The sequence below is a fragment of the Gadus morhua genome, chromosome 19 (assembly GCF_902167405.1).
Source record: "Gadus morhua chromosome 19, gadMor3.0, whole genome shotgun sequence".
Taxonomy (NCBI): domain Eukaryota; kingdom Metazoa; phylum Chordata; class Actinopteri; order Gadiformes; family Gadidae; genus Gadus; species Gadus morhua.
Window position 1 is genome coordinate 7,952,677 of NC_044066.1, and position 26,233 is coordinate 7,978,909.

A 26,233-nucleotide genomic window follows, 5' to 3' on the forward strand; every position below is an offset into this window, starting at 1 on the left:
GCAAGGAAAAGTTTTACCTCTTCAGCAGTCCACATGTATCTATTATTCACATTGGCCATCAGTTCCATGGACGTATTTAAAGGATACATTGTACATATTTAAAATTCGAAATTCGTTGCAGCATTATACCACAGATACTCCAGAGTCTATAGCATATAACCGCTTTGTCTGATTACAGTTTAATTCATTTTTAACAATTTACCAGCTCTTGTTTGGAAGACTATTCACCACGCCATTCGTTTCAAAATTCACCCCAGCCTTTATACCACCGATACTATAGGGTCTAATTTCAATGGGAATCGCGACGGTCTTTACTTTCAACATAAAGTGTACATATTTATAATTTGAAATTCACCCCAGCCTTTATACCACCGATACTATAGGGTCTATAGCATATAACCACGTTTACAGTTTAATGCATTTTCCGCAATGTACCAGCTCAAGTTTTGAAGGCTGAACAGATAATTTGACTGGAATTACTTAGTAGGTGTCCATATATCAGGGATTAATGGACACGGTATAATTAAAGGATATGCAAACATAGACATCCTATATCATATATATATGTAGGATATAGGATGTCTATGTATACAAACGCTTAAAAAAATATATATATTTGCTAGTTGATGTCGGCAGGGTTGCTATTGCCGGCCCTTATGCGGAAATCGGAAGGACGTTGTCAGTCCTGCGTGTTCAATGTTCGCTACGTCACAGCTGTATCCATCTCCCATTTTGCGCATTTTACTCTCTTTTTCATTTCTCAAAAACAACCTCAAGCAAGCGGATAAACTTTTTTGCGAATTAGAGGATTTTTATGCGAATTTTGGTGTTTCCATCACCGCTACCTGATTCAATACTTCAAAATTCACATAAAATCTGGGGGATGGAAAGGCAGCTATTGTTCACATATTAGCAGAATATTTTGCAACATTACATTTAGCAGACTGTTAGATAATCAAAGCGAAAAAAAAGTGAGGTTGAGAACAATCATATCATATGATACAAATTGGGCGTAGCTAGCTACAGAGAAAGTCAAAGGAGTACCGGCGCGAATATTTTCAAAAACAAACCCAAACCTGTTTGTTTGTTCCGATCAAGGGGACAAATACAACAAAGCCCTGCATTGTGTATTCTTGTCTTGATCTGCTGCAGTACGTTATGTTGGTTTGTAGAATGAGAGATAACAAATCGACTGAGGCTCACCTTGCTCCGATGATGTCCTTCTTAGCCAAGTCAATTCCTGCAATGACTTTAACGCGCAGCACCCTGCATTCATACTGGGAAGCAGAAGAAAGGCAATATGAATCACTCTGGACCAGCACTTATTCTTAGGATAATCTATACCGGGTTTGCTACCCTTGTTGGTGTTGATCCCAAAGCATAGAAGCATAGGAATGTAATTAGTTAATATGTTGGTTATAATGTTTTTTGGTAATTAATCATTAAATAATTTGGCATTATGGGGATGAATTGTTATTTTTTTAACTTACGTTGATCAGAATATTACAGTACTACAATTATCTTGAGTCATCTCTATATGGAGGACCATGATGCATTCTGATAAAGTCCTTCATTAATAAGTAAGCAATACTTTTTTTTGCTTTGGCTGTATGAATGATTTGGATTAGTTTTAACTTCATGAATGACTTTATACCCATTCATTAGACTCTCCGTGTCGGTTTCGATGAGTAATGATGTAGGGTTAGCTTTTGTTAAGGACTACAGTTACCCACTTAATGGAAAAAAACGGTTTTATACTTTCACAACAATCTCACCTGGAGAGATGTGTTTTTGTCCGTTGAGCCAAACACCAAATGTCAGTTTACACATCTAATCCTGATCTGTACTATGTTTTACCAGTGAGCCAGTTGTCTTACCTTGAATAAAAACATGGACATGTGTCTTCGACTGGGTAACTGTGATTGTCAAAGCTTTGGGCTCACAAAAGAAAACAGCTGCCGTCTGATTTAAAGCCCTTGTGTTGGTCAGTAAAAGTATTTATTTTTCATCAATATGGTAGATAGCAATGTGGATGTGGCATATCACTGCAAAAAACTGTATTCATAAAACCACTTGTATATAATCGTATAACGCTGTCTGTAAAGAAGATATCCATCCATTCCTATTTGATGGGTATGATACATTTAATTCCACCATTAACTGTATTTAACTTTACCTGCATTATAGGCTACCTTTTGAGGGGATGTTGATCTATTTGGTTATGCTCAAAGAAGTGGATTTAGTCTGCTTCTATTGAAAGCACATCCGTTTAGCAAACATGTTACTAGGATGCATCAGAATTACAAGGATATAACTACATTGGCCAACATTTGACCATACACATTTAATGGCACTGAATCCTCCTTACTCCTTACGCTATAACAAGAAATAAACAAGCTCATCATAATGATGTAGTTAAGCATTCCGTGCCAAGTCGTACGAGGTAATGGCAAGATCATCTAATCAAACTTGGACCACCTCCTACTCAATTTTCTTGGACCCCGTACGATGACATACCCTGAACATGAACAAGGGGCGGGGTGCACCATAACTTCAGTGAAACATTCACCAGCTGATAATACTGAAACCCATTTCTGTAGATATTAAGTGTTGGACCAACTTGTGCCCAAGTAGGACGATGTTTTAACACGTCCGTGGTTGCAACATTACAAATTAAGCACGGTCGATCGAGCATCGCTCCTTTAATCTGGTTATTTGAAGGCACAGGGAGGAGACAACATATTGAATGATCGATGGGAATGTAATCATAACATTGATCAGGTAATGACAACTCTCCATGTCTTATTGGATTGTCTTAAGGTGATCTGGGGGACTATCTGGCTAGTAAAGCTAGCTGTAGGTGGCTGACTGGCTGTGTTAAACCCATGAAGTGCAAGTGGAACCCAGTATCATCTCCACATCTCGGCTCAACAAAACCCGTGCTTTGACGTCGCCTTACCTCGTCTTCGGAAACGCCATGTATCTGATCTGAATTCGTAGCCATTGAGCCTCAGGTCCGCTCCGAAGACACGAAAACAAGCGGCTTTTCAAAGCTAGCTAGCTAGCCCTGAACAATAAAGTGTGTGTTTCTCTGCTGCCGTGTGGTGATGGTGGATCCAGACACAGCGAATCCTGCTAACGACACACGGTGGTTTGTTGCAGCAGGCTAAGCGCTGTAATCCTCGCCAGTGCCAGATCGGTAAGGTGTAAAACTATACAATACACACACTCTTTATGTATATTCAGACTGTTGGATTTGGTCAACTCCAAGCTTGTCCCGAAACGCTGTGACAGTTCACTTCCTTTCGCTCGCCCAGGCAAGCGTTTACAGTGCAGTACGATTGATGACATCACTAGCCAACCACCTGGCTCGTTACGTTCTTCGGCATTCCAACGGACCAATCAAATACGCCGAGACAAGCTCTGATTTTGGGTGTGCGGGTTGATATGAACACATTGATCAACAAGCGCTTTGCTGGACTAGTAACGCCGCCTACAGATGTATTTTAAAAACATAATTACATGCATATGACACATATTGTTGATCTATATTATCTTACATTTTCTTTCTTTCTTTTTTCTTTCTGTCTTTATTTTGCATTATTTCTCTTTTGGAGCGTTCTGACAATAACAGTATAAAGATTCAAATTCAATAATTGTATTTAATTTAAATGCATACACCTATAAAAGTGTGAATGCAATATGCATCAATTAAAATAGAAAAACCCAAAAATACTAATTGGCAAGGATCCACATTACAGTTACATACACATTCCGTCCAGTACTTAACACTAGGTGTCACTAGATCACTGTTGTTGGCTCAAGAACCTGTCATAAGCGTTGTTCATCGATGAGCTTTACGACCATTGATTCGTTTACAGAGCGCTCTTTTAGAATAAAAACATGTAATAGGACCCTTTGGTACCATCTTGGCATACTTATCGTAAACGCCTGTGCTACTTAACTGTGGTGACATGATGGGGGTCATGCAGCTTACAATAAGGGAAATACTATCTCGAAATACTAATCACATGAGGCGTAGGCCTACATTTAAACATGCAGAGATGCAATCGGAGGGAATATTTTGGCACGGGTGCAGCTTGTCACCGTCAGTTTTTAGGCTTAATCATTGACATATTTAAATAAATACAAATAGAGGCATAGCTCCTCTATGGATTGTGCATGATAAGCCTTCTAGTAAAATTTTACTCAATGTAAATAAATAACAATACAATGGTATGTAGTTACTATCTTAAAGGGCGCTATAGTGTTGTGTTTAAAATGTAGTAGATTTGCTTGTACGTCATAATAACGCATTGGTGTGCACGCAACGTTTTGTTTTGCGCCATATGCAGCATGTCTATGACGATTCGTATAAATTATACATGTGGTTATATTTATTTAACTGAAGGTAAAGCTATTTACATGAAAAACCTCATCAGATTAATTGTTTCACGTTGATAATTTAGAAAATTACATTAATCTCGAGTAGGGATGCACCGATCCGATATTTGTATCGGTATCGGTACCGATATTGAAGACATTTCTAGATCGGGTATCGGTGACAAATGGGCCGATCCATATTTAAAAAAAAAATAATAATATTTTTTTTACGTTTATGTACATACTTGAATCCTATTCCTACTACCTTGCTGCTTTGATAATTGAATTTCCCACGAAAATGTTCTCACGGGATTAATAAAAGTGTATCTATCTATCTATTGGCTGATCTATTCAGTTTCTATGCTGTGCGCTGTGAGTGACGTCATAAACAAGCAACACGCCGTGCGGAGCCTACAGTGATTGCAAAATGGAGCGAGCAAAAGGATCTGCTATCTGGAGCTATTTCACTTTACCTAAGCCAGCAAGCTCCACGGCTACATGCAACATATGCAAAGTAAAGGTCCCGAGGGGTGGTACTAAACCTTCTAGCTTTAATACCACAAACCTTATAAAGCACCTCCAAAAATTTCACGTGAAAGAGCACTCTGAGTTCGTGGAACAGAATAGTCAAAAAGGAGGCGGCATGAAGCAGCTTACCTTAAAGGAAATGAAGGAAAGAGGAGAAAAGTTTCCCATGAATAGTGTGCAAGCATCCAGAATCACAGATAGCATTTTAAAGTTTGTAGCCATAATTTCGCGCTGTTTTTCTATATCGGTATCGGATCGGTATCGGCCGATACTAAACCTCAGATATCGGTATCGGTATCGGAGGTGAAAAAAGCGGATCGGTGCATCCCTAATCTCGAGAGCACTTTCAAAAAGTAGTTTTGTACAGTGTATTTTATGGGCTTGACAACTATTTATATGAAAAATTGGTGGGATTTAATCTGTAATAAATGCAGCTGCCACACTTTACCACCTCTTGTCAATGAACATTGCCCATAAGACAAATTTGACCTAAATTGTTTGGTTTTGATCACTATTGTTTCTTCAGTCGAGTTATGACATCATTTAACATTATTTGCTGAACTGAGGAATGTGGTTGAATTGTGGCAACCTTACTACTGTAGAAAGCCCCTGTCCAGATTTTTAAAAGTAATTATATTATATGGCCATAATATCCTGTTTGATTGCCATTGTGATGACAAGCCTGCTTCTTTTCTGTAATTCACTGAATCAATACATGCACACTTGATGTACGTGGATGTTTATGCATGTGGGTGAATGGATGCACTGTGCCTCTCCTTATCTACTAATCCAGAGAATGATGTCCTCCAGCTGTTCTAGTGCCAGCTGTTCCAGTTCGCCTGACTGATTCTGCTGTTGAACGCTGCCACTTCCCGCTCTCTCTCGCCCCCCCTCTCTCACTCTCTGTTTCTATCGCTCTCTATCTCTCCCTCTCTCTTCCCTCTCTGTCTGGCTCTCTGTCCCTCTTCCTCTCTCACTACCCTATTTCTCTCTCTGTCTCTAGTTGTATCTCTCCATCTCACGCTCTCTAGCGCTACCACTATCTCCCCTCTCTCTATCTGTCTGTCCTTCTCTCGCTCTCCCTCTTTCACTTTCTCTGTAGCCCTGTCTCCATCTGTCTTTCTGTCCCTCTCTCTCTCCCTCTCTCTCCCTCTTTCACTTTCTCTGTACTCATCTCTCATCTCCCCCCCCTCTCTCTCTAGATAAGTTGTTTCCCTCCACAGGGATTTAGAGGTTCTACAAGGATACAACCTCTCAACCTGCAAATCTGCAACTGAACGACGCATTGTTTGTGGTAAACTTCTGAAGCTTGGCCCGAACAAGGGGGAAATTGTCTGAAGCTAAATCTGAAAATAAAGAAGTGAACAGAATTCTCCCTTTCTGTAAAGTTCCACACGTGAATTTTGCTACTTCTATAGTGTTCTGCATGACATTTACGCAGTCAAAAATATCCAACATAAAATAACTAAAAGATCATTATGATTATTTGCTCCAGTAGCCGTCCATCCATCTGTCTTTCTGTCCCTCTCTCTCTCCCCCTCTCTCCCTCTCTCTCTCTCTCTCTCTCTCTCTCTCTCTCTCTCTCTCTCTCTCTCTCTCTCTCTCTCTCTCTCTCTCTCTCTCTCTCTCTCTCTCTCTCTCTCTCTCTCTCTCTCTCTATCTATCTCTCTCTCTCTCTAGATAAGTTGTTTCCCTCCACAGGGATTTAAAGGTTCTACAAGGATACAACATCTCAACCTGCAAATCTGCAGCTGAACGACCCATTGTTTGTCGTTTACTTCTGAAGCTTGACCCGAACAAGTGGAAATTGTCTGAAGCTAAATCAGAAAATAAAGAAGTGAACAGAATTCTCACTTCCATTCTGTAAAGTTCCATATGTCCATTTTGCTACTTCTATAGTGTTCTGCATGACATTTACGCTGTCAAAAATGTCCATTAAAGAACTAAAAGATTATTATGATTATTTACTCCAGCCAAACACATAATAGGCCAATATGTGGTTTTAAATTTAATGTGTGGGGGGGGGGGGGGGGGGGGGGGTTACGGCAGATACGTGGAAACCACAGTATGTTTACAGCTCCCAATAAGAGGCCCTTGAGACAGAATAAACAGAATGCTTTCATCCATATTTGTTCGCAATGACATTGAGTAAAAGTCGCTCAGGTAAGAGCGAACATGTACACCAAGGTTGCAATTTTGAAAGAGACTTCCTGTTTTTGTATAAGGCTAAGCAGAACCTAAGCAAACCTTGTACTTGGTTAAATAAACCAATATCAATATAACGAAGAATCATCAACCAATTCAGGATTGCCTTTGACGTGAGGCACTTTCTTGTCCCAGCAATTGGAAACATCCTCTTCATGTTATATTTGTTTGGTCATTTATTTTCTTTGTTTTAATGAAGATCCGTATTCATATCAACCTTAGTTATCCCAGTATATTTCTATATGTTATTGCCACATTGCAACAATATAGGCCTACACATGCATATCCAAATGAAGTAGGTGAGAATATAAAATCAATGGCAGGAGCATGGGGTCACGCGTGTCTCTCCCATGGACCTAGAAGGTCTCTCCACCTTTAGCACAACCTAAGCTAAAATACGCCCTCATCAGGACCAGGGCCTTGTTTCAACTAGCAGGTTACGATGTGTTATGGAAATGACTTTCGGTTTCAGAACGATTTCAGATTTGCGAGTTCTGGAACCTTGAAAATGCGGGGAAAAAACATAATATATCGCACCCTTATAGAGTGATCGATCAGGGAATCCCCATGCCGTCATGACTTTTTCAGTCCTTCTATTAGTTGACACCGCGCGTTTGCACACTAGGTCGCCATGGGAAAGCTGTCCCTGCGGGACTAGGAGAGCCCTAGCGTTCCCCAGAAGTTAATTTAGGACTACTTTGTGACAAATATAGGAGTAGGTATTGATAGTAGACCGTCTGTTAATCAGTTTATGTTTGAAGAAAGGTGAAGCTATGGTTGACGTTTATTATTTTTTTGTCTTATCTCCGTAGAAGGACCAAACGCACACGCAACTGCCTACCCGTACTTCGATGTCCCCAGGGGACGAGACGAGACACACGGTCAGATGGGTCGCACATACAACTGCTTAATAAACCTACTGCGGGCGTAATTCAACATACTTTGACAGAGTGATCAAGTAGGTTACCGAAATCTTCAGATGACTAAAATGTAAAAAACTAACAAGGAATACAAATGTAATACGCTTGGGTTAGTACCTGACATGACCATATTAAGTTGTTTGTTTGTTACTAATATTTAAACCAATGAGAGGATTGAAAGACATCGTGGGCGGGGTTATCTCGGAGCCTAACCCACTATGTACCAGCAGGTTTGCTCCAGCCAGGTTCAAGCATGAGTCGCCATGGTAACTGACCTAACTGAGAGCAGGAAAAGCTCGGCATCCGGAATTGAAAATTCTATCGTTCCCTGAACGCTGACGGTGAACCTGGAAGTCCAGGTCCTTCCTGACACCCGGTCTAGGCAACTAACTTCAGCGAGCAGAAGCGGCTGTGATCTTTCGAAGAATGAGCGCGCGAGACGCAGCCGCCGTCCCTCCGGTCCCCTCTCGCCCGACGAACCGCTCCTTCAGGTCGGAAAAGTAATTTTGCAGCAGTGCGCTTGGCAAGCCTGACATGACATCCCCATAGACCAAACAAGGTATGCTCAGCTAATGAACAAAGGTGAGTAGAAAAGTGTATTATATAAATATGGACACAACTTGATACAGATAGGTACGTATTCAACATGTTGTTGCATACGGGGAATGGATTAACCTGGCAATTGTAAGTGCTTGGCACTTGATCCTTTGAACATCCATACTGTACCGGCATATTGTTGCTTTCCTTTCTTCTGACACATTTACTTATTGAAGGTCGCTTTGGAGAAAAGCGACTGCTAAATGCCCTAAATGTACAGTAAATGAAAGGTGAAAGAGACGGCCAATCTGTTTAGTGTTGTTGCCAAATGTCCTCACTTAAGTGCACCTGTCAATAGCTCAAGTCTCTGCTTTCCTGCATTTGGATGCTTTAGGGATAATGGACTGCTTTCAAAGAGCGTCAGAAGTAGTGTCACCTCATATTTGTTATTTTAACATTAGATTAGGTTTTTATTTATGTCTTTCGCCGCATAAGCCTGCATGGTCCATGTATATTTACGTTTTTTCCACATGCCAGACCGATTGAATGGAACCATGATTATTGTTATGGTTTTCAATTGTGTCTTCCTACCTGAGAAAGGGTCTCATTCACTTTAAGGATTATAATAGGGCTACTTTGTCACCACGTTTACATTTGCACCCAGAGGGGAGCACATTTATACATTAACCCGGTTGAAACAGGTGGTGCCATGTATATTTTTCCATTGGATTGCATTGCGCGGCTGATGTGGTCACTAGATTGCATGGGTTAAACGTCCAACTCTAAATTTTCGATTCCGATATCAGCCGATACCGATGTCGATATTTGGGTTATTTTTCCTCAAAACTAATTTAGGTAACATTACATATCTCCTGTTGTGGAATTAACACAACATGCTTAATGTTATTGTGATGCCCCACTGGATGCATTCTTGAATGCAACAAGGCTTTCCAAATGTTAACATTGTCTGTGCAAAATAAGAAAAATACTTCAACTTAATTTAAGGGAAAAGTGCCATGTTTATTTTTATTTTTTTAATGGTCTCAGACAACAGTTTGGATTACACTCTCCCTGAGATAATCTTGACAATGCCCACAACAAATAGGGCAAACTTGACTTCACAAATGATAAAACATTGTACCTGAACAACTATGTGCAACATAGCAGTATGTTTCTTTAACTAAAACTCAATAACCTTAATTGAATAAATGCACAAATATGAGTCAATTACAATGTGCACTGTACTGCACAATTTTGAAAACATTTATTTGAGCTATAAAAAAAAAAAAAAAAAAATCGGTTTTAAGGCAAAAAAAATCCGATACCGATATTGACAGATATTACATTTTTATGCTAATATCGGGCCGATAATATCGGACATCTCTACTTGTTAGTTCAATAGGGCTCCTGGATGTACTCTATACTGCCCATCTCACTTTGCTACCTGAGGCCTTATGCCAGTGGTTGACTGTAGTAGAGTACTATATTATAATAAACTCACCATATCCATGTTTTGGCAGTATACTACTTTGAGACCATTTGCGCCTTTGAAAAAGTAAAGGAAGATAAATTGTGGTCAAATTAATAACATTTTGGAAAAACACAAGTTCCCTTCTATCTAATAGGCCAAAATGTGCTTTCTCATTGGACTCCAATAATTTTTTCATAAATTGTTTATGATTCAGAAAAAGTTCAATGCCATACATTATTTTTATAGTGCCCAGATGAACAACAAAAAACACTAGTTAATTGTTGTAGTTGGAGCTAAATTCTCTATTATCAAACATACCATTAGATTTTACTGCCCTTCCTTAACAATATGATCATGCAACTATTATTAAGTTATTATATAGACACATCAGAGCTATGTCCCAGAGAAGACATGAATACATATTTTCTTGGAGTTTGACAACAACATGCTCAGGACCAAGATAAATACAATCCACACATAAAAGTATACAAGTATATACAAGTAGGCCAGGCCTATATAATTATTAATCTACACAAAGACCAAAGGACATGGATATGACGGCCACTGTTGCTCTGCTTTATTGTTTTTTCATATGTCCGTGCCTAGTGTGCTGCTCTGAAATGTTCAATGGTGGTACATCTATACCTTTGTACCAAGTTTATTGTATTTTCCGATTCACTGAACCATCCACAGCCAGTAGGCTGAAAAAGCACTGTAAAGATGTATCAAGTGACTGAATATAGTTGCAAAGAAACATGTCAAAGTAATGCATATTGTGGGCTGTGTTCTTTTTGGAAAAAGTCTGCCGAGTCAGGATCGCTTTAACGCCTCGTGCCCACTGCCTCCGTCCATTGACTGATCCCCATTGACTTTGAATGGGGACGGACGCGCAATACATCGTGGATCCGTGCGCTCCGTCAAAAAGTGGAAAAAATTTCAACTTTTTCGGCAGCGACGGATCCGTCATCCAATCAGATCATGTATGCAAATTTAAGCTCTGCACACAACTCGGGCTCTGACGACCCTGGAAAGCTCCCCCATCCGTCAGCCACGTCTTCTGACGTCCTTTGACTGACGGTGCAGTGGGCACGAGGCGCCAGTAGGGCATTCTGAAGGATGCATTACCTGTAGCGTTTTAGCCCCCTGGGCTATGTGTTGTGACTTATCTACTGGGCAGGTGTGGACTCAGTTATGTGCTCTGATTGGCTAAGCATGGTTCTGAACTCCCACCCCCTGGATACCTGTATGTGTCTCTATGCTGCTCTTTTGGGGCTATGTGTTGGTATTGCAATTTTGTTAGTGGCCCTGAACGTCTGAGTTTGTCGAACACCTGGGCCGCTCGTATCACTAGAATTGGTACATGAATGAATGGCTTCTTGTATGGGCCGGACGCCTCCCTAGGCTCAGGATCCCTCCATAGGATGGGAAAGAAGCCTCTCTTGTCGCCCAAGACATGTGTGGCCTGTTGGTATGAATGTGTGAATTATGTCACACTATCATAAAATCAATTATGAATTGAATACAGTAAGGTTTAAAGTGAACATTTTACGAAGCACATAACATGGTGATTGAGTATAGAGTTTGTGTTGACAGACAAGTGTATTGAGTCATTGAGAGCTCAAGGAGTGCTTGGTCCTTTTGGGTTCTTTATCATACACATTCTTTAACCACCACACCTAGTCTCAGTAGGTAATATTCAACCCACTAAAGCCAGAGGAACAGCAGTTAGCTGACTGGGTCTGTTGGGCTTGTGCTCAACCCAGTTGTCTCTGGGTGAGACTGCTACATGAGACTGTGGGCGTTTGAATAACAAATAGAAGTACAACTAGACTAACCAAATATAATCCAAGTGCAAAATGATCAAGACCACAAACATGGAGAGTCAGGCAATGTTAATTTTAATAAACCCAGTTGTCTGCAGATAAAAAGAGTTGTAGGACAGTACTGTCAAATCCTAAATAAACATAAATATACCATAATCTAGATCTTTTGCCGCGCTTGCATGAGAAACACTGTGGCAGTTTATAACACAATTACTTCCCATAGTTACAAGTGATCCTTGATTTTATTACCGATTTTATGACAAAGTGAAAAATAAATATGACAACTGAAAGGACTTGTACAGTCAAAAGCACATCTTTTACATTAACTGTTTTTTTGTGTAGTTTATTATCACGCTGACCTTGGGAATTGCAGTTGTGGCAACAACAGGGGACTGCTATGCTGGCGATCAAACCAGTTTGCTGGATACAGAGAATTGTTTGAAAGTAGTTAGATCAGAGACCACCAGGTAAGCCTTCTTATTCAGTCTCATGTTTGTACTTGATCCTACTTGATTGTTATTGTCAAGGCCCTGATTTGGCATAGAACCATTTATGGAAACGTATAGGAAATGTGGAAACAAGTTGATTAGGGTGAGTTTGATTTAAAATTATGAAAATAATATCTATGTTCATGCCAACCGCAGTGTCAATGACATATAACTTGAAGAGCCTGAGCAGTTTATGTTCAATCAAATTCTATTGATTTTTTACACTGCCCATTTAAGTCCTATTGACATCACTATTGGAGATTAATCATTTTGAGCTTTTCCTTTTTGGGTGGTATTTCTCCTGCTATTCTCAAGCAACAATCAGTCATACATTTTGATTTCCGATGAATTTGTGATACTGTAAGATTCAAGGTTGGTTTTTTTATTAAACATTGGAGAGCCTTGCCTAGCTGTTCATTAACCAGAACACAGACGCAGCCTGCAGTGTTCTTTGCCCTTCCCGGTGTTGGTCCTCACCCTCTGCCGCTTCAAAATTGCTTGCTTCCTTGACAGATCTCTGATTTCTGTCTACTGCATTTTAGGCAGGAAATCGTTAAGGTTAGCTTCTAAAGTTAATACTATAGATATATGATTTGTGTATAATCAGACAATCTTTCAAAATACCAAGTAGGGTTGGCAAAGAACATGAATACAACTTTTGCGGGAAATTTATATTGGACTTTCAACATTGTCTTTCATCTACTTATGTTCTGTTTTTTTTTCTTGCCCTATAAGAACAATGTTTTTTTTACCACGCATATACTGTTGTTTACATCCCTTTTTTAATAAACGTTTGCCTCTCTCTGTGCCCGCACTTTCTCAGCTTAGCAGCTTATTCCCAGGGGCCATTGGTTATGTAAGATGGCTATATTCAGAGAGAGCTAATCCTGCGCTTCAACCCTAAGGCCAATTATCAGATCATCGTGATGTTGAAATGAAGGCTAGGCTAGTGTCTTCCTCTAGACTGGTGCCCCTTCTAGAATGGTGCTTCCTCTAGACTGCTGCCTCCTCTAGAATTGTGCTTCATCTTTCAACCTGTGGTACGCCAGGGTACTGCAGGGGATCATCATCATTGGTTTTCCATTGCAATAAATTCCATTGATTTGTGTTTACTAAATAAGCACACTGAGAGCATAAGCAGCGTTGCATAAGCGTATTTCCCCTCCACTGTTTTCCCTCTGGCCATGGCCTTCTTCCAGTAATAATTCTGTCAATCTTTGCCCATCCTCTGCATGTGTGTTTATATTTTTTGACCGCTTGCATATAAGTTTGTCCTGAATGTGGTAGTAACCCTAAAGTCAAAGGTTGGGAGCCACTGATTTAGTCAGCAAGGGGATTTAGACAAAAACAAGACAAGTAATGAGATAACATGACACAACAAATAAATCAATCCCAAATGAAATCCGAGGTTCTCTTGCTGTACGGCCAGCATTGGGATGCAAGTTCAATTATTTATCCTTAGGGACATCTGCTTTAATTACCCATAAGTAGAATTGTCTGTGGATCACATCATATTGCTAGTTCTACGTTAACACTATGCTCTGCACTCCCAATAAATGTTTATAGTCATATTTGTTTAAAGCAAGCAATATAACCCGGAGTATGTGAACTTGTGAATTGTGTTCTGTAAATCTGCCAAGGTTGAGGAACAATGTGCATGTATTGTGTTGAGTTGACAAAGTTTTATTGGAGACCATTGTAACTGTGATTTAACCTGTTGATCTTATATGAATAGTGAAATTATAGGGGGATCTATTTGAAGTTTAGTGCTGATAAGATAAGTTGATAACCCATCAATCGTTGAGTCGTGTATGAGCACAAATGAAACACATAGCCCATAGCTTCATATGGTTTCTGTTTGAGTTCCATGTTCAAAGATCATCATCAGGTCTTTTTTCAACATCCTTCAGATGGGTCACAGTTCTTTTAAACATTGTCTGCGTGCTGCTTTAGTGTGAGACTTAAGTAGACTTCATATAATTCAAGTTTGTTCTTGTGTTGTTACTAGACTACAATATAGTATTGTGTCATGCTCTACTTTGGTTTCCTGGATTAAAACATTTTTAAATCCAGTAAATTGCCCGGTGTCAGGTACAGTCAGTTGTTATATTCCATCATATTTGGTTGTGGCCTAGTGTTGTGCAAGCTAAGGTTATCTGCACATAAGGTCGAATTAATCTTGAAAAAAACGAGGGTAAGTTTAAGCATACTTATTATTTATACAGTTTAGGATCCAGTTTTGGTGGTTTTGCCAATCTCTTGGCTTGGTTTTGCTAATCCCCCCAAAATGGAAATGTTCTCTCTTCCCCCCACATCACTTCACTCCTTCTTCTCTTACATTTCCGTACCTTACCCAGTGAAATTAAACAGTGCTGAGCTCTCAGGGGATTCTTGGAGGAATAAGATGTCCTCATTTTGAACATCTGTGAAGCAGCAGGTACTTCTGTGGTTTCAACATCAACACAGAGTCAACAGTCAAAATCTCAAATGTGGTTGAGATTTTCATTCAAACCATTTGGGTGTGAAGTCCTTTCCAAACTCTCTGCATACCGTCACCAGTACATCCTTCTGGACCCTATCACACTTAATAGTGACAACTCTGCGGTGCGCAGGCCTCAGACGGCAAGGAACCTGGGTGTGACACTGGGACATCAGGAGGACACGTCCGTCCCTTACCCAGATGGCCTTGCAGGGTTTGGTCCAGGCCCGGGTCATCTTTGCTCTAGACTCCCTTCTGTCTGGTCTGCCTGCATGTGTTATTGCACATTATTTTGCACACTACTGCATCTTATTTTATTGGTTCAATAAAATGCCTTTATCTCTTGCTACTATTTTGTAACAAACATGTTGCTTTGCTCATTTTATTTTGCATAAGTAGTTGTTTTGAGAGTATTACAAAATAATGGAATGAATGCAGAAAGTCATAGAGGGAAATGTATGTTATCAAAGCATATGCCCAGAAATCACACACTTCATAATAACTCTACTTACCCTTGGATTGTGTGTGGGCTGAGGGTGTTCATCATCATGTTTATATGGTATTCTGCACCCCTGAAGGGGTTAGCACTGAACGAAGGCAAGCTTGATTGGGATTAGAGCGGGTCATGGAGTCCCCGGGGTTAAATCCGTTACAACGGACACTCATAACAATGATCTGAAATCCCCATTAAGTAAGACAAGTGAGACGGGCAAGTCCACTTGTGACGTCTCTATCCCCGTCTGCCGCTCCCCCTTCCTTTCACCTTCCCTTACTCAACAAGGCTATCTATCTCTCTCCCTCACCATTTCCTCATTCTCCCCAATTAACTCTCACTCACTCGGGGGATCAGAAGTCCTTTTCTTACCCAGACGTCTGAACATGCATGGCATGGGCTCTGGAAAATATAGCAGTCTGTGGTCTGTTCACGTGGGCGCATCACCACGTGAGCGATCCACAGATCTGAGGTCAGAACTTACAGCCACGCGACACTGCTAGCAGGGGGTTAGGCCAGCCAGGATCCTGACTCCTACTGTATTGCCTTCTGTCGCCCACTAAGCCCTGAGTTCAGGGCTTAGTGGGCAGTCCAGCTGGTGGGGCGAGAGAGAGAGAGAGAGAGAGAGAGAGAGAGAGAGAGAGAGAGAGAGAGAGAGAGCGTGGGATAGATAGAGCGAGCGGGAGAGTGGGAGACAGAAGAGGGGGAGGGAGAGATGAGGGAGAAAAGAGGGGAGGGAGAGACAAGTGAGAAAAGAGGGGACGGAGGGAGGGAGAGAGCGAGAGAGAGAGGGTGGGGGGGGGATGAAAGAATGGGGATAGAGAGATTGAGGTTTTGATTAATCCTTAGTAGTGTATACAAGGGGAAGTGATCTTGCTGTATTCAAATTCCTAAGGCCAATTTCACACAGTTGGACCAGTATCGCAGTATTACACTTTATTTTTGCTTGTCTATTATGATGATTGCGTGAAAAGTAGAAAAGTAGGGCATGTATAAGTAACTTAAATATATTGATAGCTATAGCAAGACAGAGCACTGACACTGTTATACAAACAGAATGCAATTATAAACGTTATTATCAGCTATAGCAAATGGATTGACAGTTAATAATGTCCCAATTTCCTCTTTATTTGAGTTTGTTGTTCCCTTTCTTATGTGACCACACGTATAACTGTTGAACAACCATGGGTTGAGTAACAACCACCACCATCATTGTTTTGCCATCAGCAAGATTTGTTACCATTCCAGGAACTCTTGTGTTCGTAAACCCAACACCTTTCTTCTCTTTCTTCAAAGTGTGAAATAACACCACGATGGGGAGAGCAGTGGGTACTGCGCTGTTGTTCCTGACGCTGTTAAATACGGCCACAAGTGAAACCGGTAACAAATCACAGGGGTTCTTAATACCCTAACCATAGACCGAAGGTCAGGAACCTATGATTATGAATTGGAGCCATACTTGGCCCTTTTGTTGATTGTATAGGGCTATCAGAAAGCATTAAAACGCTCTGATATACAATCTAAAAATACATTGCAGGTTAAACGTAATGTTAGTTACATCTGTCATTCCCAGTGTTTCTGGAGTGCAATTTACACTTAACCAACAACATATATATATATATATATATATATATATATATATATATATATATCAAATTACGGCATTCAAAAACCTGAGTAGATAACATAATATTCTTTCAATCCTAAATGGTCCTGACAAATTTTCCTTCTCCTCCCTTGCCTTCCACCTTGTGGTCAATATCAAAGACTACAGCCCACCGGGGAGACCCAAGCTGACCAGCTGCCTGTCCCGGGACAAGGAGACCTTCACCTGCTGGTGGGCCCCCAGCGACAGGGATGATGCTCTGCAGACCACCTATGCTCTCTACTACCTCAAGGAGAGGTGAGTGACTCACACACTGGTCACACAGGTCCTCTCTATGTTGTCGTAGATCTAGGTTTTTGTTGTTGTTGTATGGGGTCAGAACAGTCTCATTAATAATGAATGCCCAGAAAGGGAATCACAGATTTATTTTTTTGATTATATATAAATGACTCTCTTCTCGCAAAACATTTCAATGCACACAGAAATGGATATCGGTATGTATAAATGATAAATGTAAAATATATTCATGAACAAAAATAAGTTTTCCAAACACATTTCCGATCCACACACAAATGTGTCTTGTTTTAAATAAATGTTTTGTTGCTATCTTCATCAAAAATGTATTTAGATGTTGATGTTACATTTATAAACAAACTGATGAACCTGAATTTACAAGACGCATTTAATTTGTGAACTTGTTTGCATTTGTGTGTGACTGGTCTGTATTCATATGTAGATTTTTGAGGCTCTCCTGACTTGGCTGGATTCAGGAGCGCATGTTTTTTTCAACAAGGAATATATTTATGGATTTATATTACATTTATTTCAAACAAGACACATTTGTGTGTGGATCAGAGATGTGTTTGTGAAACTTATTTTTGTTTATGGATTTATTATAAATTTTGACATGCCGATATCCATTTGCGTGTGCATCGAAATGTATTTGTGAGAAGAGAGTCATTTACATATAAATCACAAAATACAGACTGTTCTGACCCCATATTGTTGTGAAGAATAGTGCTGGAGAATTTGTCGGGTTATCCTCCTAAATGTAAACATAGAGAATTAAAGACAATTAAAGTAAATAATTAATTATATTCACAATTTACGAATTGTGAGATTCTTGTGAGATTCAGGTGACAGCTCGACTTCATTACGTGACATTCCCTCACCAATAAGCGGTCGTAATTAAATCTTGTCAATCTTGTATTTCCTTGGCGGGCCATTATCCGATAAAACCTAGTTCCTTAATAATTCTCCCAAAAATTAATCCACGAGGAGAAATTGTTCTCTTACCACAAACACACAACTCAGCAGCGACCACCCCAACTCAGAAACATCGATTCATTCCCACGCAGGGGCGTTTCTAGGTCTGTGAAATGTCCGGGGCTTAGCCCAGAGGGAAATGCAATTTTTTTCACAATGCTTCACATAAATATACAATATTACAGCTTTAAATAGCTTCCTGACTGCTGTGCTGTTTATCCCCAGACATCTAAAGTTCCATTCAAGTATATATGTATATGACTGAAGATAGGATAGGTGAATTCACTTGAGGGGGTAAACAGTCTGGTTATGTTTTTAAATTGTTTATCCTCTTGCCAGGAGGACTATCTAGAAGGACTATGCTACTTTGAGCTGCCCCTGGATTCCCCATGTTTGTTTTGTATTGTAAAGCAAGCAAAAAAACAAAAGAAAAAAAGCAAGTTGATTTATTTATTTTTCAAGAAAATATGATTTGGGGCTAATTAAATAATGTCCTGGGCTTTAGCCCCGAATGAAACAGCCTAGTGACGCCACTGTTCCCACATATCAAATCATAACTCAAGATATTCTGTTCAAAACTGCATATTCCAGCTGATGCTAAATACTCTGTCTCCTACTATTGTTAATATCATTTATTTTTCCTCTTTATCTTATTGTTGTTTCTTTTAATTACTTTTTTGTACCTCTGTACGGTGTCCTTGATTGCAGAGAAATAAGTAAATGTATTATTATTGTTGACTTAAACAGGAAATTGAAATTCACATCATTCCATTTCCGTTTTTTCCCCCCACAGTTCAGACGTGGTGTACACGTGCCCTGACTACCGCACCGCGGGGGCCAACTCATGTTACTTCAACAAGAACAACACGTCTATCTGGGTGAACTACAACATCACCGTGGCAGCCACCAACGCCCACGGCAGCAACTTCTCGGAGCCGGTAGTCGTAGACGTGGCCTATATCGGTGAGCGATCTCATAACACACACACACACACATCTCTTGTTTCCTAGATCAGGGGTTCCTTCCGGATGTGGTTTTCATGTCACACAGTTTGGCGACACTCTGTCCAGCCACAAGTTCATGGGCCACACATCCCATGACCGTCCACTTTAGCTGGCCGTAGATGTCTGCCCCACATCGCAATTATACGCAATGCTTCTTATTAAGAAATATAATATTTACTGTGGCATGTGTGTGGTTGATGGCTGATTCCCACTCAGGGTCAAATCAGCTTGACTAGGCTTGGATGAAGCTGCTTAAACCATCCGTCAATCACACGCTCCACGTTTACGTTTTGCCTTCTCCACGCAGCGACGGTAGGCCAGCGTCCTCTTCTTTATAGCCGGCTCAGTGTGCAAATAGTCCCAAGGATCAGTCGATGTCAACTTAAACGTTGAGACTTGCTTTGGTTTGAATTGCCATGCGCTTTTTGCTATAACCAACGACATGGTGTTGTTTGAAGAGCTGAACGCATACAAATAATTCTTTGTAGCCTTATATTGTTTCTAACTTGAAACAAAACAGCCAAAACACCACTCTCTTTGTATGCCATGTCTAAGTAGAAATGCATTAAGCCTGTTCCCGTGGGAGCCAGGGTTCGCTATCTTTATCACTTAATGCGGCGCAGTAAAAGCTGCTCTGCCGATTGGATCGCTCTTCAAATTTGCTCTTGTGAGTTTAACTGCTGCCATGACCCTGCTTGAAATTACCTTTAATTTAATCATTTGTTGTTGGTTACATTCACATTCATAACAATATTAACATTGTTGTGTTAATATTGTGAAGTAGTATACAAAACATGACACTGTGACAAATATTCACACAATATTCACAAATTCCCCTTTTGTAAGAAATCCTCCATGCAACACATTGCCTTTATCTCACACACTGTCCGCCTTTTCTGTCTCCCTGTCTCACACACTGTCCCCCTACTCAATCTCACACTGGCTTACACTCTGTCCCCATATTTGGTCTCACAATAGCTCACACCCGTCCCTCCAACTCTGACTCTCACTGTGTCCCTCCACCTTTTTCCCCTGACTCTGTCTCTCACTGTGTCCCCCTACCGTGTCCCTCTACTGCCCCCTTTCTCTGTCACTCTGTCCTCTACTGTTTCACCCTATTCTGTCCCCTGATCTTATGGGAGAAATCGACCGTAGGTCCAGACTATGTCAGTGTGGAAAAAGCAGTCAACGAAGCCCTACATTCCGTGTGTTACTCATTAAACCTCCTGCCAGCCCCATAAAGGAACCGTGGTTACTTAGCTGACTCCAGGTTGACTCCTTAAAGCTGTAAACCCCTTTATACCTGGCTCAACTCATCATGAGAGACCCCCCTGCAATCTTCCTCTCATTTTTCTTAAAATGACTTGTATCTAAGTAATTGTACATTCAAAGTTATTTATTATTATTTATTAAAGTTAAACACTGCCTGTGTAGGAAGGTATTCCACAATCACATACCGTGGTATTGTTGTCCATTGTCTTAATGAATCCTTATTATCTGAGTAGGGTCATTGTGCTCATGCATCTTGATGTTAACCCATATATGTTGTATAGGGACTTTTCGTGGCTACTTTACTCAAGATTCTGTTTTACACGTATGTGAACTACTTCGACACAGTGATGGTGGACAGACAAATACATCTCATAAGCACATGTTGTTTATTATGCCTGTTTTATATTAGTTGAATTAATAAGGCGACGAGTAGATTTTAATCCCATTGCCTCACTGCTCTTCATCTGATATAACTCTAATGTTTAAGATGTAAATTGAATGAGAAGGAGAGTATGTTCAGTTAATTGGGAACTGGGGTAGGGGACACAGGGGAGGTACCTAATTTCTAGGCCCCGACGCATTTGCTGTTGTGATTGGTCAGTGCACGTAGGAAGGATCCATACATTTTGGAAACATGAGGCCTGATTCCAGAACGGGAGTTCTTTGCGAACCGACTCGGGTTTTGATGTTGCTTTTACTTTTGTGTTTATGCATGACACTCTGCCCCATCTCCTACTCTTTCTCACACTGTGTCCCCTACTCTGTCCCCACCCCCCAGTCCAGCCCCACACCCCTGAGAACTTGACAGTGGTTGTGCTGGGGGACAAGGACGGCACCTTCTTCCGGGTATCGTGGGAGTCCCCCCGCAAAGCCGACACCCGCTCCGGCTGGATCACGCTCATCTACGAGCTGCGGGCCAAGCTGGACGGGGCGGATTGGGAGGTGATCTATGATCTGTGGTGTTTGATATGTCTGTTGTCCTAAAGCTTTGGTTACCGCAGGTCTCCTAACCTTTTCCCCAAACCCTGGTTCAGTACGGCCCAAGTACCCTAACACCCAACCATAAATGCTTTCCGTTTAAACTCACGTTATACTACGGATCATTATTGATAATCTAGTGGTCTGAGTGTTTAAGAGGAAGCTGAGGTTCAAGTCCATAATAACATCATTGCGCACCTGCTTTGCTCGGACAACAGTTCCGCGAATATTTCCCAGTGACGGCTGAAGCGAACAACTGGATGAGAAACCTGTTGAGAATTAAAACCTCTGAATCTCGATGCCCAAGGACTGACTGCACTGTTGGTGAACAGGAGACTTTAACAGAATTATAATGCGACTAAACATTGAAGTCTGTTTCCAGAAGGCCGTTGTTGGACTTTTGGACACAACAAGTGTATTTGTGTGTTCGAAACACAGCGATTTCCCTGCAATTTCGGGGAAGGCTGTGCGCTTTCTACTTTCTGTGTGTGTTTGAATGAAATAAAAGGTTGTTATTGATAATGTTAGGGTCACTTGCGGTGTGCGTGTGTGTTTGTGTGTGTGTTTGGCGCCCCCTTGCCCTGTACCAGAGTTGTGTGAAAGAGTTTGTAAAGCAGGAAAAGGAACAGTCAACAATACATAATATTATTTAAAGGAATAAATGTGCCTTCTGCGTGAACTATGCGTAGCTGAATAGTGCCGGCCTCCGCTACTTTATTGTAATATTTTATAAAATCGCTCATAATGGTGGTTCTTGGAGAGGCAAATATTTTCTGAGTTGGTATGCATTGTAAAAAGTCTGAGAACCACTGCTTTAAACTATATGTAACAATGTATATATTTAGTGTATATGCTCTATAATATATCTTTTTATCATGCAATAAAACATAGATGCAGTATTTTCTATCTAACTGGATGTATTCGGCGGTCACTTTACTCCCGTAGGAGCACTTTGCCGGGCAGCAGAAGATGTTCAACATCTTCAGCCTGCGTTCAGGTGGGACCTACCGGATCCAGGTGCGCTGTAAGCCTATCCACGGCTTCTGGAGCGAGTGGAGCCCCACTGTTAACGTCACCGCCCCGTATGGTGAGACAAAGCAGCCGGCTGGCAGGCGCCTTTATCCAAAGCGACTGACAGTGAATTCAGATACACAGTGTTGAGAGGCAGGTCGGGGGTCCGGCACCATGCTGGGGGTTACCTGAAGGTAGGCTGCAAGTATTGGGGATAGCAGTCTCACGCTGATGTAGTCTTGGGTGTTTCACTCCCAGCAGAAATGGTTCTGGGTTTGAATCCCAATGTCGGCATCTTTGTGCAGGAGACCTGATCCTGACCGACGTCTAAACATATCTACAAAAAAGATTCACTGTGGGAAGCTTTGCATAAAAGCATATGCTGAATAGTATAGTAAATATAATGAAACGATGGCCGGTAACCTAAGAAGAAATTGCGAAAAACGATGGGAAATCCTGTACCTTCAACTGTGCGTGTGCCGTGTGTGTGTCTGTGTGTGTGTGCGGGTGGGTTTCAGCCCTTCCTCTAGGGAGCTCCATGTGGATCCTCATTGCATTCTTCTCGGCACTCATCTTCCTCCTCCTCACCTGGATCCTGAACGTAAAAAGCCACAGGTAACCATGTTTCATTTTTATTGAGCAGTGAAAAATCCTACGCACTCTTGCAGCTCATGCTGCTCAGGGAATGGATTATGAGGAGGAAATTGTATTCACTCATGCGTATGTGTTTTTGTCTTTCCTCCCAACTTCAAGTGTGAAGCATTGCCTTTTCCCTCCGGTTCCAGGCCCAAAGATAAGAGGCTTTGATAAACAGCTCTTGAAGGTAAATCGATGGTCCTCACATTGTAATTATCTAACATGTAGATCAGTTTTTTATGACTCACGAAAAAACTAAGCATGAGAATTAAATCCAAAGGGTTTTTTAACTTAATTTTGTCTTTTTTGCTAATGGCGCTGACTCCCCCTCCGTCTTTCTTTCTGACTTTCGGCGATTCCTTCACCCCCACACCCCCTCCAGAATGGCAGATCGGAGGAGTTGTTCAATGCCCTGGGGGTCCCGGGCCTCCCCCCCATGACCCACCCGAACTACGAAGACCTTCTGGTGTACCTGGAGGTCAGCGGGCGCGACGAATCGGAGCTGTTGCTGGCCGACGCCAACGACCCCACCATCGCCGCGACCACCGAGGGCGGGAAGTCCCCCAACTCCCCGTCCGACAGCGACTCCGGCCACGGCAGCTGCGACAGTCACACGCTCCTGATGGAGAAGTGTGGGGAAGGGGAGGAGGTGAAAGAGGAGCAGGAGGAGGAGCAGCAGGGAGACGGGGTGGCGGTGGGGAGGAGTTACGGGGGGAAGCAACGGTGGGAGAGGAGGGGGAGCTGGGAGAGGAATCAGAAGGGGGACGACGACCAAGAAATGACGGAGGGACGGGTGAAGACGTGGCCGTGTGTCTTCGCTCCGCTGGAAGAATACGCCGGCTCCAAGGCGCTGGACCACGGCAGCACGCTGGGGACGGCCAGGCTGCTCTGCTCCTCTGTCCACTCCATCCCTCTGCTTTTACCAACGCCCGCGACCTCGCCCTCGGGCCTCCATGCCCTGGAGCAGCTTCACTGGCAGCCGTACTCCCGCAGTGAGAGCACCATCCAGAGCCCGGAGCACAAGCATCGGCGTCAGCAGGGGGGAGGGAAGACGACGACGACGACGACGACGACGGCGACGACGGCGACGAAGCTGACGGACGTCGCCTGGCCGGCCCAGCCCCGCTCCCCCTTCAGGGCCACGGAGTACGTGGAGGTGCAGAGGGTGAATCAGGAGAACATGATGGTGCTCCGGCCCCTGTCTTCAGCCCAGGGCCAGAGGGAGGGTGCGCCCCAGGGGGAGGTGGACTACAGCAGGGTGAAAGGGCTGAACTCTGGCGACGGGCTCCTGCTGCAGAGAGCCGTGGACGCAGAGACCCAGGAGGAGGTGGAGGAAGGGCAGGAGGAGGAGGAGTACCCATGCGACATACAAGAGAAGAACTCTTTGTTGGGGGATGAGCGCTACACAGCGCCTCCTGCTGTTCCAGGCCAGATGACGGGAGCCGGGAAGCTATCTATGGGTCTGCCCACTGCTGTGTCCCTGCAGGGGGACACGATCCTCGCAGCGAACGGGTATGTGGACACAGCAGTGGCCATGATGCCCACACACTAGGTACTAGTGGAGCCCCACTAGCTGGCCTCAGCACCCCCTCGCTGGCAAAAGCCACAGTGGGATACCCACATAAGGACTACGAATGTATCTGCTCCCAGTTGGTCGACACACAACGCGATCGCGTTACCGTCATTGTGTATATATTCTTTCTTATATTTTTATCGGTTTTCATTAATTTTATCTCCTCTTTGTATTGATTTAATTTAATTTATTCTGGACCAATGAACTTTAATTTTAAAAAGGAAATCATGATTTCATCAAAATATTGTATTAAAGAATCATAATACAATGAATCACTTAGATTATTTGGTTAAAATGATGTGGTTTTGAATGTAATGTGACTACTGATTGTACTTTGTATATAATATAATTATTCGGCTGAATACAAGCTTGTTTTCATGTTTTTCTAATACCTCGGTGTGGAAGAAATTATAGAATTCATTGACATTTGTAATCACTAATAAAAGGTCCAAAGATGTGACTCAAAGGTGTGGTTCCTCCTGCATTTCCCCAGATCATCCATCATACCAGGGTCCAAATTATCTAGAGAAGACCAAGTTGACCTTCCCCCTGTTGCTATGAAACCCTGTATCTTTACTTTGTGCTTTGAGGACATATGAGGTACATCTTATTATAAACATCTTTTCCCTCTTTGAATGATCATGCTTTGGTAAGCATCAGCTCACTGCCTATCCAGAGGCTCCGACTGAATCTCTTCATGCAGTTGGTGCACTGCTCTAATTCAATGAGGTTTGTCAATCAAGCTGCCAAAAATATAAAATAGAAATGCATGGTATTGAACTTTTGAATGATTTTTATCCTGTTCATCTTAAAGCTACTAACTATGTTAGAGAAGTTTAGTCAATGTGTAATAAGCATGATCACGGGAAGAGTTATGAGACACAAGGGGAAGGTACACTGGTTATATAACATCCCAGCCCAACAGAATTACTACGCTGTAATAAAGAAACGCCCTTTGCTCTCTCTGCGTTTCAACTTGAACTGAACCAAGTAGACCTGTGTTTGCAGTAGACATTTCAGGTGCTGACTATCAAATCATAAATCAATTTTTTTTTTGTTACTTCCCTTTCCATACCTTGCTCAATAATCATGTGTACTAGCAACGTGAATTTATGGGTGTGAAAGACATTGTAACTCGTTACGTATGGGTTAGCCCTTCCATGGGAAAAAAACGTAAAGCTACTGCTATGGCATGTAGTCCTACAAAGACCACAGTATGATAACATGAATCAGTTCTACCATGCATACTTGAATGTAAATATTTATAAATTAAATATTTTACATATACATATATAGGCATATAGTAATATCAGTTAGAATGTACATTATAAATAAATGTGCTTCAGTGTTGCACTGTTAAATTATTGTCTAAAATAAAGAAAGTGTAGGATCTTGCTGTTAATGCTGAAGCGGCTATCCCGAGTTACTCACTACTATAGCAATGCATTCACCTTGAAAGAAGTGGTCCGCTGATCTTTAAACCAATCAGCAGGGAACACACCTACACATCCAAAACTCAATAACTGACCTTCCACTTAAACTGACGGCTGGCTGGGTGCA

At 41.8% G+C, this 26,233-nt stretch overlaps 2 protein-coding genes across 9 annotated transcripts in view; one reads left to right on the top strand and one right to left on the bottom strand.

The window, feature by feature from the left end:
* nedd4l (NEDD4 like E3 ubiquitin protein ligase) overlaps window positions 1–3,295 on the bottom strand; it is a 46,470-nt gene extending 43,175 nt beyond the window's left edge. For all 6 annotated transcript variants that reach the window (XM_030342285.1, XM_030342283.1, XM_030342281.1 and 3 more), the window contains exons 1-2: window positions 2,960–3,295; window positions 1,204–1,277 (exon numbers count right to left, since the gene is read on the bottom strand). In XM_030342285.1, coding sequence (XP_030198145.1) covers window positions 1,204–1,277; window positions 2,960–3,004 — 119 coding nt within the window. In that variant the 5' untranslated portion in view covers window positions 3,005–3,295. The remainder of the gene's footprint in view (window positions 1–1,203; window positions 1,278–2,959) is intronic.
* prlra (prolactin receptor a) lies at window positions 2,917–25,133 on the top strand. 3 transcript variants are annotated; one of them, XM_030342315.1, is made up of 11 exons: window positions 2,917–3,199; window positions 7,929–8,074; window positions 8,267–8,618; window positions 16,624–16,707; window positions 17,095–17,230; window positions 18,993–19,162; window positions 21,254–21,417; window positions 22,399–22,540; window positions 22,983–23,079; window positions 23,218–23,287; window positions 23,483–25,133. In XM_030342315.1, exons 4-11 carry the CDS (start codon window positions 16,641–16,643, stop codon window positions 24,650–24,652), a joined length of 2,016 nt encoding a protein of 671 aa, XP_030198175.1. In that variant the 5' UTR covers window positions 2,917–3,199; window positions 7,929–8,074; window positions 8,267–8,618; window positions 16,624–16,640; the 3' UTR covers window positions 24,653–25,133. The 3 variants fall into 3 exon arrangements, with proteins under 3 accessions (XP_030198175.1, XP_030198174.1, XP_030198176.1); XM_030342314.1 differs by having other exon boundaries at window positions 8,267–8,595; XM_030342316.1 differs by lacking the exons at window positions 7,929–8,074; window positions 8,267–8,618 and having other exon boundaries at window positions 3,115–3,199.
* The last annotated feature ends 1,100 nt before the right edge of the window (window positions 25,134–26,233 follow it).

Coding starts and splice junctions, on each gene's coding strand:
- prlra (XM_030342315.1), top strand. CDS start 16,641: ATGGGGAGAGCAGTGGGTACTGCGCTGTTGTTCCTGACGCTGTTAAAT. Junction 19,163..21,253: donor CGTAGACGTGGCCTATATCG/GTGAGCGATCTC, acceptor CCCACCCCCCAG/TCCAGCCCCACACCCCTGAG. Junction 23,288..23,482: donor TTGATAAACAGCTCTTGAAG/GTAAATCGATGG, acceptor CACCCCCTCCAG/AATGGCAGATCGGAGGAGTT.